This window comes from Pongo abelii, chromosome 1 (genome assembly GCF_028885655.2).
Source record: "Pongo abelii isolate AG06213 chromosome 1, NHGRI_mPonAbe1-v2.0_pri, whole genome shotgun sequence".
NCBI classification, from domain to species: Eukaryota; Metazoa; Chordata; class Mammalia; order Primates; family Hominidae; genus Pongo; species Pongo abelii.
This window is the reverse complement of record NC_071985.2, coordinates 3484849-3498785: the sequence shown is the minus strand read 5'-3', so window position 1 is coordinate 3498785 and position 13937 is coordinate 3484849. Positions and strand designations below refer to the sequence as shown.

The 13937-nt window shown below is 45.1% G+C and overlaps 1 protein-coding gene across 3 annotated transcripts in view; it reads left to right on the top strand.

Annotated features, from left to right (window-relative positions):
- The window catches only part of KIF26B (kinesin family member 26B), a 562023-nt gene that overhangs the window by 437853 nt on the left and 110233 nt on the right, over positions 1–13937 (top strand). For all 3 annotated transcript variants that reach the window (XM_024246431.3, XM_054560800.2, XM_054560801.2), the window contains one exon: positions 13247–13453. In XM_024246431.3, coding sequence (XP_024102199.2) covers positions 13247–13453 — 207 coding nt within the window. The remainder of the gene's footprint in view (positions 1–13246; positions 13454–13937) is intronic.

Genomic DNA, 13937 nt, shown 5'->3' with positions numbered 1-13937 from the left:
AAGACATCCAGTATACCTAATTATTAGGCGAGTGTGGCCATTGCCTCTTTGTCTTAGATAACTAGGTTGTTGATTACGGTGCTTTGCCAAACTCCACGGTGGATCTGGTAGCTGGTATTTCTGGGCAGGCACCAGACTGAGTTACTTCTTTTCAGAGTTCTGGACGTTACTGATCTAGGTGAAAGGCCAGAAGCAGTGGGATATTGAAATTCTCAGAAGTGGAGAGTGTGGCAAGGAGGTACAGACGACACTAAATCAGGTGCCATGTTGGCAAGCTCCAGTTTTCATGTTGATCATGCAGTGAGCTGCAGAGAAGAGAAACAGCTTTCCCTGGGTCCTGTTGTTCTCCAAGCCAAACAGCATCTCTGTGGTGACAGACGAGTCTGCGTCTGCAGACGCAGCATCTCTTGACTGTTTGCTATTTAACGACAGTCGTAACACATGCGTGAGCTTTACTCATGTGGGCCCTTTAGTAACAATAAGCCGCCTCCGTGGCGGCTGGGCCCTGCGGGGGGCGGGGGGTGCCCAACGTGGCAGGGAGGCCTGCAAGGGGAGGCCGAGGCGCCGGCAGAAGCACAAACCACCCGGCGAGTCACAGCAGGGGTCGGGGCCTCTGGCCGCACCGTGCCACGCATGCTCGGGGTCCCGGGGTCCCTGGGGTCCCGGGTTTGCGCCCCCGGGGCGGCTGGGCCCCACGGAAGGGGACGGCCAACGCGGAAATGGCCCTTTATTCACAGTAAGTGCCAAAATCCAAACTGAACACATCTAAAAAAATTCTAATTAAGGAGCGTCCACTGCTGCTTTCTCAAAAATTCCTTCTGTGCTATTAAATATTTTATCTTTCAAATGGATATTTACCATTTCTACTGACAGTTTTTCTAGCAAGTATTCAGAAAAACCTCCAGTTGTCACTCACCCAGTGTTTACCAAAAATCAGCAGAAGAGCGTGGTGGAAGTTGAAAGACCTTAGTGTAACCCGCGTCTATAAAAATTGGGTGTCCAGGCCGGGCACGGTGGCTCACGCCTGTATTCCCAGCACGTTGGGAATCCAAGGCAGGAGGATCACTTGAGTCCAGGAGTTCAGGACCAGCCTGGACAACATGGAGAAACCCTGTCTGTACAAGAAATTTAAAAGTTAGCTGGGTGTGGTTGTATGTGCGTGTCGTCCCAGCTACTTGGGAGGCTGAAGTGGGAGGATCACTTGAGCCTGGGAGGCAGAGGTTGCAGTGAGCAGAACAACTCACGCCAGCGCACTCCAGCCTGGGTGACAGTGAGACCCTGTCTCAAAAAAAAAAAAAAAAAAAAAAAAATGGGCGACCTTGGGCAAGTGTGATGTCTGTCTCAGCTCTGTGAGTGTAGGCTGATTCAGAATCTAATGATTAGGTCTCCTGAACTCCTGGGTCAAAAGTGGTTAAAGGGAGATCCAGGGAAGCAGTGAGGAATGGGCTTTTACAACACTGTCATGGACGTGGGTTCAATATGATGGCAATTATTATTTATTGAGGACGTACTTTGTTTCAAATGCTTAGGATAATTATTTGCTTAATAGTCATGTAAGTCCTTCAAGATAGGCATTATTATCGCCATTTTACTAATGAGGAAACTATGTTAAAATAATATATTCCTGGTCACGCAGTGACCAAGAGCCAGGATCTGTCTGCCTTCAAAGTTCGTGGTCTTTCCAGTAGCCTCAGTAAAAAGTAATAATAGCTAATATTTACTGAGCACTCACTATGCCACTGACATTGTGGAAGGGATGTTATGGGCATTTGCTCTTTTAATGATCACAGTAACTCTGCTAGGCCAGTACTGTTATTATGGCCAATTTATAGATGTGCACAGAGGAGGTTAGATGCTCGTGCATGGACACATACTGATCAACGTACAGCCAGCCCTCAAACCCAGGCCGCCTGTCTCCAGAGCCTGTGCCCCCAAGCTCCAGGCCATGTGCCCTGTAAGTCGCAGATGGGACGCTCTGACAGCGTGTGTCACTGAGATCGGAGTGGGCCATCAGGCATGCCTCAGAATCCCATTTCCCACTTCATTCACACCTGAGAACGCCTGTCTCTGGATGCATCTTTACACCAGCTCATCCATTTAAAATAAGTTCCCTAATACAACAAGCTAAGGATGGGGCCTCTTCTAACTAGGCCACCGTCAGAGTCCCAATCCTTTCTGACAGACCAGCCCCTGATATGTGTCTGTCTCCATCCTTGCAGCCTGCCCAGCCCTGTCCCACACCTGCTAATTGGTGGGGGGACCTGGCCCCCCAAGCCTGCTGGCCATTAGCAGTGCCTCACGGGGAAGGGCTTTCTTCCTTGGTTTCAGCTCCCTCCCTCCAGCGCACAGTCCCTCGCTGGGCTTGCCTGGTGACAGACGCGTGTTGATGAAGACCTTTAGGGAATTTTCTTCCCCCTCCACTCCCCGAAGCACTTCTTAGAGTACATCTCATTACCAGGCTCCATTCTTCCGTCCTGCACATGCTCCCTCACACTTAGCTTTATTGTGCCACCACTTGTCACCTTTCCCGGCCCGGTTTTTAATAATGTAAATCTTCCCCCTCTGATGGCATCGCTGCTCATTATTTACTGTCTGGCACCACGGGAGCTCACCCAGTGGCACCTCTGAGAAGCCAGCCGCCCAGGGTGCAGACGCAGGCCCCACTGCCTGCCCCGGTCTCCTGAGAGATGGCTCTGCTCTGGCTACGACCCAAGATGCTCACGGAGGGAAGAGCAGTCCAGGGCCAGGGCCCTTCCACCTTCGCCAGGCAGGTGCCTTTGAGCAAGTCAATCTCTGTAGCCTCAAAATAGGAAAGATGGTAATAATCATTATAATAATATCCCCTTAACAAAGCAGTTACGGGGCAACCAAATGGAAGTAAGATATGAGAAAGGTCTGTATAAACTGTAAGATTTGTAAAACCTGTAAAGAAGTTGTGGTGGTGTTGCTGATGGATGATTGATTGATTTGGTCAACACGGAGCAGTCGCTGCCCCAAAGTAGGCCCGGAGAGCACCCCAGCCCCCTCATCTGCCCTCCCACCCCCAAACTCAGCATGGAATCATATGGCTTTGGACTTTCTCCAGGTGAATAAAGCCCCCTGATCTTTGAACATGTCATGCAGGATTATTACTGTGTGTTTTGTTTGGGCAAAGAAATTTAAGCCAATTTACTTTTGTTCTGTAACTCATAACTGAACTGTGCTCAGAATCTCTGGGGTCCTTTCAGGCGTGGGTCTGTGGTTCTGTAATGGTAACTATGGGTTGATGGAGCAATGGCTTTGTAAAATATGTTTAAAAGCTCCCTCTGAATTGAGGGATCACAGCCTTCTTAGTTGTCCCCTGGATTTCCTGGCATTGGTGTTATGTAAGACCTCCATGATCATTGCCATCTGGAATATGACTCTTTGGTCCCCCAAAAACCTTCTGGAGTCTTTCAATCATATGGAATCAAAAAGATCTTCCTTTGGAAGAAGCAATTTTAGACCACTGATAGAAATTTTACCAGAAAAGTATTCAAACTTTTCCTTTTATAAAACCTGGGTTTGTTTTTTGTTTTTTGTTTTTTAATTATACTTTCAGTTCTGGGATACATGTATAGAACGTGCAGGTTTGTTACATAGGTATACACATGCCATGGTGGTTTGCTGCACCCATCAACCCGTCATCTACATTAGGTATTTCTTCTAATGCTATCCCTCCCCTAGCCCCCCAGCCCCCAACAGGCCCTGGTGTATGATGTTCCCCTCCCTGTGTCCATGTATTCTCATTGTTCAACTCCCACTTATGAGTGAGAACATGCAGTGTTTGGTTTTCTATTCCTGTATTAGTTTGCTGAGAATGATGGTTTCCAGCTTCATCCATGTCCCTGCAAAGGACATGAACTCATCCTTTTTTATGGCTGCATAGTATTCCATGGTGTATATGTGCCACATTTTCTTTATTCTGTCTATCATTGATGGGCATTTGGGTTGGTTCCAAGTCTTTGCTATTGTGAACAGTGCCACAGTAAGCATACGTGTGCATGTGTCTTTATAGTAGAATGATTTATAATCCTTTGGGTATATACCCAGTAATGGGATTGCTGGGTCAAATGGTATTTCTGGTTCTAGATCCTTGAGGAATCACCACACTGTCTTTCACAATGGTTGAACTAATTTACGCTCCCACCAAAAGTGTAAAAGCATTGCTATTTCTCCACATCCTCTCCAGCATCTGTTGTTTCCTCACTTTTTAATGATCGCCATTCTAACTGGCATGAGATAGTATCTCATTGTGGTGTTGCTTTGCATTTCCCTAATGACCAGTGATGATGAGCTTCTTTTCATATGTTTGTTGGCCGCATAAATGTTTTCTTTTGAGAAGTGTCTGTTCATATCCTTTGCCCGCTTTTTGATGGGTTTGTTTTTTTCTTGTAAATTTGTTTAAGTTCTTTGTAGATTCTGGATATTAGCCCTATGTCAGATGGCTAGATTGCAAAAATTTTCTTCCATTCTGTAGGTTGCCTGTTCACTCTGATTAGATAGTTTCTTTTGCTGTGCAGAAGCTCTTAGTTTAATTAGATCCCATTTGTCAATTTTGGCTTTTGTTGCCATTGCTTTTGGTGTTTTAGTCATGAAATCTTTGCCCTTGGCTATGTCCTGAATGGTATTGCCTAGATTTTTGTCTAGGGTGTTTTATGGTTTTAGGTCTTACATTTAAGTCTTTAATCCAACTTGAGTTACTTTTTGTTTAAGGTGTAAGGAAGGGGTCTGGTTTCAGTTTTCTGCATATGGCTAGCCAGTTTTCCCAGCACCATTTATTAAATAGGGAATCCCTTCCCCATTGCTTGTTTTGTCAGGTTTGTCAAAGATCAGATAGTTGTAGATATGCGGCATTATTTCTGAGGGCTCTCTTCTGTTACATTGGTCTATATATCTGTTTTGGTACCAGTACCATGCTGTTTTGGTTAGTGTAGCCTTGTAGTATAGTTTGAAGTCAGGTAGCGTGATGCCTCCAGCTTTGTTCTTTTTGCTTAGGATTGTCTTGGCTATATGGGCTCTTTTTTGGTTCCAAATGAAATTTAAAGTAGTTTTTTCTAATTCTATGAAGAAAGTCAATGGTAGCTTGGTGGGAATAGCATTGAATCTGTAAATTATTTTAGGCAGTGTGGCCATATTCACGATATTGATTCTTCCTATCCATAAGCATAGAATGTTTTTCCATTTGTTTGTGTCCTCTCTTATTTCCTTGAGCAGTGGTTTGTAGTTCTCCTTGAAGAGGTCCTTCACATCCCTTGTAAGTTGTATTCCTAGGTATTTTATTCTCTTTGTAGCAATTGTGAATGGGAATTCACTCATGATTTGGCTCTCTGTCTATTATTGGTGTATAGGAAGGCTTGTGATTTTTGCACAATGATTTTATATGCTGTGACTTTCCTGAATTTGCTTATCAGCTTAAGGAGATTTTGGGCTGAGATGATGGGGTTTTCTAAATATAGAATCATGTTATCTGCAAACAGAGGCAATTTGACATACTCTCTTCCTATTTGGATACCCTTTATTTCTTTCTCTTGCCTGAATGCCCTGGCCAGAACTTCTAATACTATGTTGAATAGGAGTGGTGAGAGAGGACATTCTTGTATTGTGCCGGTTTTCAAAGGGAATGCTTCCAGCTTTTGCCCATTCAGTATGATATTGGCTGTGGGTTTGTCATAAATAGTTCTTATTATTTTGAGAAACATTCCTTCACTACCTAGTTTATTGAGAGTTTTTAGCATGAAGGGGTGTTGAATTTTGTTGAAGGCCTTTTCTGCATCTATTGAGATAATCATGTGGTTTTTGTCATTGGTTCTGTTTATGAGATGGATTACATTTATTGATTTGCATATATTGAACCAGTCTTGCATCCCAGAGATGAAGCCGACCTGATCGTGGTGGATAAGCTTTTTGATGTGCTGCTGGATTTTGTTTGTCAGTATTTTATTGAGGATGTTTGCATCGATGTTCATCAGGGATATTGGCCTGAAATTTTCTTTTTTTTTTTTGTGTCTCTGCCAGGTTTTGGTATCAGGATGATGCTGGCTTCATAAAATGGGTTAAGGAGGAGTCCCTCTTTTTCTATAGTTTGGAATAGTTTCAGAAGGAATGGTATCAGCTTTTTTTTGTACCTCTGGTAGAATTCAGCTGTGAATCTGTCTGGTCCTGGGCATTTTTTGGTTGGTAGGCTGCGAATTACTGCCTCAATTTCAGAACTAGATATTGGTCTATTCAGGGATTCAACTTCTTCTTTGTTTAGTCTTGGGAGGGTGTATGTGTCCAGGAATTTATCCATTTCTTCTAGATTTTGTAGTTTATTTGCATAGAGGTGTTTATAGTATTCTCTGACGGTAGTTTGTATTTCTGCGGGATCAGTGGTGATATCCCCTTTATCATTTTTTATTGTGTCTATTTGATTCTTCTCTCTTTTCTTCTTTATTAGTCTGGCTAGCGGTCTATTTTGATAATCTTTTCAAAAAGCCCGCTCCTGGATTCATTGATTTTTTGAAGGGTTTTTTGTGTCTCTATTTCCTTCAGTTCTGCTCTGATCTTAGTTATTTCTTGTCTTCTGCTAGCTTTTGAATCTGTTTGCTCTTGCTTCTCTAGTTCTTTTAATTGTGATGTTAGGGTGTCGATTTTAGATCTTTCCTGCTTTGTCCTGTGGACAATGAGTGCTATAAATTTCCGTCTAAACATTGCTTTAAATGTGTCCCAGAGATTCTGGTATGTTGTGTCTTTGTGCTCACTGGTTTCAAAGAACTTATTTATTTCTGCCTTCATTTCATTATTTACCCAATAGTCATTCAGAAGCAGGTTGTTCAGTTTCCATGTAGTTGTGCAGTTTTGAGTGAGTTTCTTAATCCTGAGTTCCAATTTGATTGCAGTGTGGTCTGAGAGACTGTTTGTTATGATTTTCATTTTTTTTGCATTTACTTCCAATTATGTGGTCGATTTCAGAATATGTGGTGCTGAGAAGAATGTATATATTCTGTTGATTTGGGGTGGAGAGTTCTGTAGATGTCTTTTAGGTTCACTCAGTCCTGAGCTGAGTTCAAGCCCTGAATATCCTTGTTAATTTTCTGTCTCATTGCTCTAATATTGACAGTGGGATGTTAAAGTCTCCCACTATTATTGTGTGGGAGTCTAAATGTCTTTGTAGGTCTCTAAGAATTTGCTTTATGAATCTGGGTGCTCCTGTATTGGATGCATATATATTTAGGATCATTAGCTCTGCTTGTTGCATTGATCCCTTTACCATTATGTAATGCCTTAATTGTCTTTTTTTATCTTTGTTGGTTTAAAGTCTGTTTTATCAGTAACTAGGACTGCAACCCTTGCTTTTTTTGTTTGTTTTCCATTTGCTTGGTAAATCTTCCTCCATCCCTTTATTTTGAGCCTATGTGTGGCTCAGATGGGTCTCCTGAATACAGCACCCTGATGGGTCTTGACTCTTTATCCAATTTGCCAGTCTATATCTTTTAATTGGGAGCATTTAGCCCATTTACATTTAAGGTTAATATTGTTATGTGTGAATTTGATCCTGTCATTATGATGCTAGCTTGTTATTTTTCCCATTAGTCGATGCAGTTTTTTCATAGCATGAATGGTCTTTACAATTTGGTGTCTTTGTGCAGTGGCTGGTACCAGTTGATTCTTTCCATGTTTAGTGCTTCCTTCAGGAGCTCTTGTAAGGCAGGCCTGGTGGTGACAAAATCTCTCAGCATTTGCCCGTCTGTAAAGGATTTTATTTCTCCTTTGCTTATGAAGCTTAGTTTGGCTGGATATGAAATTCTGGGTTGAAAATTCTTTAAGAGTATTGACTATTGGCCCCCACCCTCTTCTGGCTTGTAGGATTTCTGCAGAGAGATCTGCTGTTAGTCTAGGGAAGATGGGCTTCCCTTTGTGGGTAACCCGACCTTTCTCTCTAGTGCCTGTAACATTTTTCCATCATTTCAACCTTGGTGAGTCTGACGATTTTGTGTCTTGGGGTTGCTCTTCTCGAGGAGTATCTTTGTGGTGTTCTCTATATTTCCTGAATTTAAATGTTGGCCTGTCTTGCTAGTTTGAGGAAATTCTCCTGGATAATTTCCAACTTGGTTCCATTCTCCCTATCACTTTCAGGTACACCAGTCAAACATAGGTTTGGTCTTTTCACATAGTTCCATATTTCTTGGAGGCGTTGTTCATTCCTTTTCATTCTTTTTTCTCTAATCTTGTCTTCACGCTTTATTTCACTAAGTTGATCTTCAATCTCTGATATCCTTTCTTCCGCCTGATCGATTCATCTATTGATACTGTGTATGCTTCATGAAGTTCTTGTGCTGTGTTTTTCAGCTCCATCAGGTCATTTATGTTCTTCTCTAAACTGGCTATTCTAGTTAGCAATTCCTCTAACCTTTTTTCAAGGTCCTTAGCTTCCTTGTATTGGGTTAGAGCATGCTCCTTTAGTTCAGATAGAGAGATGATAAGGGATCAGAAGAAGCCAGTGATGAATTTAACTCTGTAGCCTACAACCTTGTAGGGGTAAAAACTATTTATCATCACCCACACACTCTTACTGGGCATTTGTTGTGGCCAAGACTCGGGTTCCTGTGTGTCTGTAGAGGGCCTTCGTTGTGGGTATCCACAAAGTGAGTTGAAACAAAGCTCATGCATGAGAAGCACTGATGGAGTTCTCCCTTGCTCCTGCCACCTTCTCATCATCTGCAGTCTTTTTCTCATTGCTGAGGGATCCTTCCAGTGGTCACATTTGCCCGTAGCCCTCCTGAACCCTTGAGTCTGCAGAAAACCTCTAGCTGGACAGCTTCTGGGTAGAGAAACAGGCCATGAAGAGCCTCCTAGGTGTGCACCATGTGGCTGCGCTCCGTGACGAGGGAAAAACAGGAATATCTGTCTGCTGTGATCACGTGTAGTGGTCACGGTGAGTGATGACGGGGCTGCTCCTCGTCAGCCTCCAGTCAGGCTGTGTGGCAGCGATTGCCTCCATGTTGATGGAGTGTCTGTGCAGTTTGGGAGCGAGGCTCTGCCTCTCTCGGTGAGTGTCTCACAGTTCCTTTCTCCCTCAGTCCCATGATGCCGTCCAGAACGAGGTGCTGAACTGATTAATGAGCAGGACATAAAGACAACTGCTGCCCAGAGCAACAGCTGTCCCACTCCATCTGCGGAATAAACAAACAGGGCAGAGCGGGGTCCCGACCAGTGGGGACTTGGGTGCAGGAAATGCCAGTCTCTTCTTGCTTGAATCAGGGTGTCAGGCCTTTCTGGCCACCACTCAGCCTGTTCCTTTAGCTTTCTGGGTCCCATTCCCTGCGGGTCTACCCTTGGGAGTGAAATAGTGACCGTCCCTTTGACCCCGAGAGCCAGGGAGAAGGCCGTGCCTGTTAACAGCTGCCTGGACCCTCTCTGGAGAGCAGCAGGGAGAGGCGGGGCTGGAGGAGATGTTGCCAAGAACCTAAGGGCGTTAGTGACAAAAGCAAGAACTCCTGGCCACAAGTCCGAGGGACTTTCTTGATCACAAGTGGTATCTCCTAAACACTTTAATTATAGCAGATTAAGCAGGAAGTAGAGTGCTGGACTAAAGGAATAATGATACAAAGGAGGTGAAGCAGAAAAATTCAATTTCCTTCCTTTAAGGGAAAAAAATGTCCATTTACTTAGATGCATTGCAAAGAAAAGAATGGAGTGTGGCCTTTCCCCCAACTCGGAGCTCAGTGGGTTTTTAAAGAACTGTGTGTATCTCTTTGGCCAGACCAGCGACTGGGATCTTCAGCCTCTCTGCAGAAAATGAGCTGCAGGCTCAGGATTTCGTTAAGATGCAGGAGCATTCCTTCTGGACCAATGACTCACTCATTCAGCCCCTTCTTTCCCACTTCTCCTTGTCAGCCCTCGCCTGGCTTAGCTCATATTTTACATTCAGCACCTCTAGTTACCCAGAAATTGCATGCAAAATTGTGAAATAGAAAAGCAGTGGGCCATGGGCTCCATCAGCTCTACCTGGCATTGCATCATCCTTGACTTGCAATGCTCAGAGGCTGGGCTAGGAGATTTGCTTACAGAAAGCATGAAGGTCCCAGGGACCTTCCCAAAGTTGCGATTTGAATGCATGCTCTTAGCACACATGCTGTGTAACTGGAGCAGATCTATAGGAATGAATGGAACTGAAATCAGACCTTAGAAAGTCACAGTGAACAAGAAAATTGCCAGAATGGAATGCAGATACACCTACTGGTTACCGTTCTGTATGTAGCAGCTGTGTGGGATTTGACTGTGTTTTACTAATAGGAGCCTTGTTGGGCTCAGTGCTTCATAACTAGCTCTGTCTGTCGGGAATTCCCCACAGTATCCTGCTTGTGATTCACGTTATCCAGAGTCCAGGGCAAGGAGTTCTAAAACCTTATCATGTTCTGTTTTGTTTCGATACAGAGTTTCGCTCTTGTTGCCCAGGCTGGAGTGTAATGGCGCGATCTCGGCTTACCACAACCTCCACCTCCCGGGTTCAACCGATTCTCCTGCCTCAGCCTCCCGAGTAGCTGGGATTACAGGCATGAGCCACCATGCCTGGCTGATTTTGTATTTTTAGTATAGAGGGGGTTTCTCCATGTTGGTCAAGCTGGTCTCGACCTACCGACCTCAGGTAATCACCCGCCTCAGCCTCCCAAAGTGCAGGATTATAGGCTTTTTTTTTTTTTTTTTTTTTTTTTTTTTTGAGACAGAGTCTCACTCTGTCACCCAGGCTGGAGTGCAGTGGTGCAGTCTCGGCTCACTGCAAGCTCCGCCTCCCAGGTTCACACCATTCTCCTGCCTCAGCCTCCCGAGTAGCTGGGACTACAGGCGCCTGCCACCACACCTGGCTAATTTTTTGTATTTTTAGTAGAGATAGGGTTTCACCTTGTTAGCCAGGATAGTCTCTATCTCCTGACATTGTGATCTGCCCGCCTTGGCCTCCCAAAGTGCTGGGATTACAGGTGTGAGCCACTACACCTGGCCGTTTTGTTTTTGAGAGACAAGGTCTCGCTCTGTCACCCAGGCCGGAGTACAGTAGCATGATCATAGCTTACTGTAACCTTGAACTCCTGAGCTCAAGTGACCCTGCTACCTCAACCTCCCAAGTAGCTGGCACCTGTAGGTGTGCACCATCACACCTGGATATTTTTTTTTAATTAACTTTTTGTAGAGATGGGGTCTTGCCATGTTGCCCAGGCTTGTCTTGAACTCTCATCTCTGCCCACATGGTGGGTATTCAATTCCTGTATCTCTTCCTCCCTCCTCTCTTGACTTGCCTCCTCCTGGATCATGATATCCTATCATTTTCCAATCACAGTGTTAATGGTAAGGCTTGAGGCTGGGCGTGGCACCCATGCCTGTAATCCCAGTGCTTTCGGAGGCAGAGGTGGGAGTTCAAGACAAGCCTGGGCCATGTTCAGCACTTTACATGCCCATTCATTGAGTTTGCACAGCCGCCCATATGACGGGCATTGTTATTCCTACTGTACAGGTGAGGAAATGGGGGCTCTGAGAAGTGTGACTGTTTGTGGGAGGCAGCAGCTGGCATGATGGAAAAAGTGTAGGCATTGGAGGTGGGATCCAAGTCCAGCCTTCCACCCACAGGTTCAGTGATGTGGGGCAAGTTATATAACATCGTTTTCTCCTCTGTAAAATCTGGACAGGCATACCTACACCCTGGAGCACTGGGAGGATTAAATCAGATCGTGTAGGTAACAGCACAGTCCTGGCATTTGAGAGAAAATGGCAGGGATCATTGTATGACCTCAGTGGGAGAAGCAAGATCTAAACCCTGAGAGGTGGAGCGTGTCCCACCCTCGGGCTCCTTCCATCGGGACACCGGCTTCCGGGTCTCCAAGGAGTACTGTTCTTAAGTTAGAAGGCAAGCACAGCGGGGACACGGTGCAGGACACCTGGGGACCCAGTGCCCTTGGAATTCTTTACCTTCAGCTTTGCACACTGCAGATTAGTCCTCATGGCTCGGCAGAGAGAGCCGAGATCGGCAGGAGGATCTCCGTCTTGCACAACATATATGATTCTCTGAGCATTTCTATACGTTGAAAATATTTTATTTAAAAGTTTACAACCACCCCTCCTCCCCAAAATTGCATGACAGAGATTTCAGCAAACCTGACAACTGATGAGACAAAGAGAACAAGACACAGAGAGGAATTTAGAAATAATCCTCGTGCATACCTTCCGAAGTTGCTGTATATTACTAAAATTACCTGTATGTGTGTCTATCCTGCTACTCTATGCATTACATATCTTTGCATCCCCCATGCCTAGCACAGTGCCTGGCACATAGTAGGTGCTCAAAAAAAGGGTCCATCATTTGTTGGACTGAACTCACAACACAGTAACAAAGAGCCAGTTAGAGCAAATGCTGTCCCTTTTCCCAGGACTGTAGCTTCCAGACCCGTGTGAGGCCTCAGCCTGATTTCTGTTCACCTTAGGACCCCAAGGCTGACTGTGCATTTCCATAAGCACCTCACTCGCCTGCAGGAGCGGGGCTGGGTTGGTGGTGGGCACCAGAGGTACTCAGCGTTCAATCACGCGGCAAGTGGGCTAAAGGGCAGCGCCTCCTGCTCCCTCCAGAGATGCACTTCCATTCTCTGAAACGACAACTTCTCTGCACTCACTTAACGGGATCCCAAATAACACGTTTGCAGACCAGTCTTTTATCACTGTTGCCCCTTGGAACACATTTCGAATGCTGGCCATTAAAAGCAGGCCATTTCATGGTTCTTTAATGATGACACTAATAACTGTGGATTTTTGTCTCCCAGAGTCCTGATCAGCTGAGCCAAGGAGTAAATTACGGAGCTAACTTTTGTGTGCATGGTTTATTGATCTGTGAGCTTCAAGGAAACTGCACCAGCCCCTATAGTTTGGCAGTCCAGACTACCTTTTCATCTGTGTAATTGGGCCACGAGGGCGCAGTTAATATTCAATTTATATTAACAGGAAGACAAAGAACATGATGTGCCAGCTCCATATTGAAGTAATGGGCATATGAAAATATTCTACCTGGTAATTATAAATAAATCAGTTTTCCCATGACCCAGCAAGGATGATGTTGCTAATTCACTCTGCATTTCATCATAATTTATCCTGAGAAAGTTCAGTGTGCTGCCATGTGCATTTATATCGCAGAGTATACAAGGGTGCTCCATCGTAAAACACCCAGCTGTCTTCATCCATGCTGTTGCCCATCTTTTGTTAACAGGTGAAAGTCATGCTTCGCATCTGTTCCACCTTGGCTCGAGATACCTCAGAATCCAGCTCTTTCTTAAAGGTGGACCCACGGAAGAAGCAGATCACCTTGTATGATCCCCTGACTTGCGGAGGTCAAAATGCCTTCCAAAAGAGAGGCAACCAGGTTCCTCCAAAGATGTTTGCCTTCGATGCAGTTTTTCCACAAGATGCTTCTCAGGTGGGTATCAGCCCCCTCTCAGGCTCAGGCAATGTTGATGAAAGAAGCGTTTACTCATTCACAAGGGCCCTTGAGCTGGGAGGGTGTCTTCTGGAGCATTCTGATGGACCAGTTCCTTCAGGAGTCAATCTGAGCTCCATCGAATGGTCCAGTGCTTTTGAATTACTGGTGTCAGATCTTGGGCAGGATCAGTGTGCAGGGATTTCAATAAAATCTGTCCTTGGGGAGAAGGAAGTGTGAGCCAGTCAGTGGAGATCACACACAGAAGCAGGAAGATAACAGAAAGGGACAAGGACAATGCGTCAAGGTGCTGGTGACAGATCTAGTAGGACCCTACTCCTGCCTGGGCATTGTATGAAGGGAAAAAAAATGTTTCAGGGAGCTGATTAGAATTAGGCGATCTCCTAGGCCCTGTATAAGCACACTGGGGTTGAGGACAAGTCTGTAGCCCTAGTAAGGAACCGGAGTGCAAGGCAGGGAAACC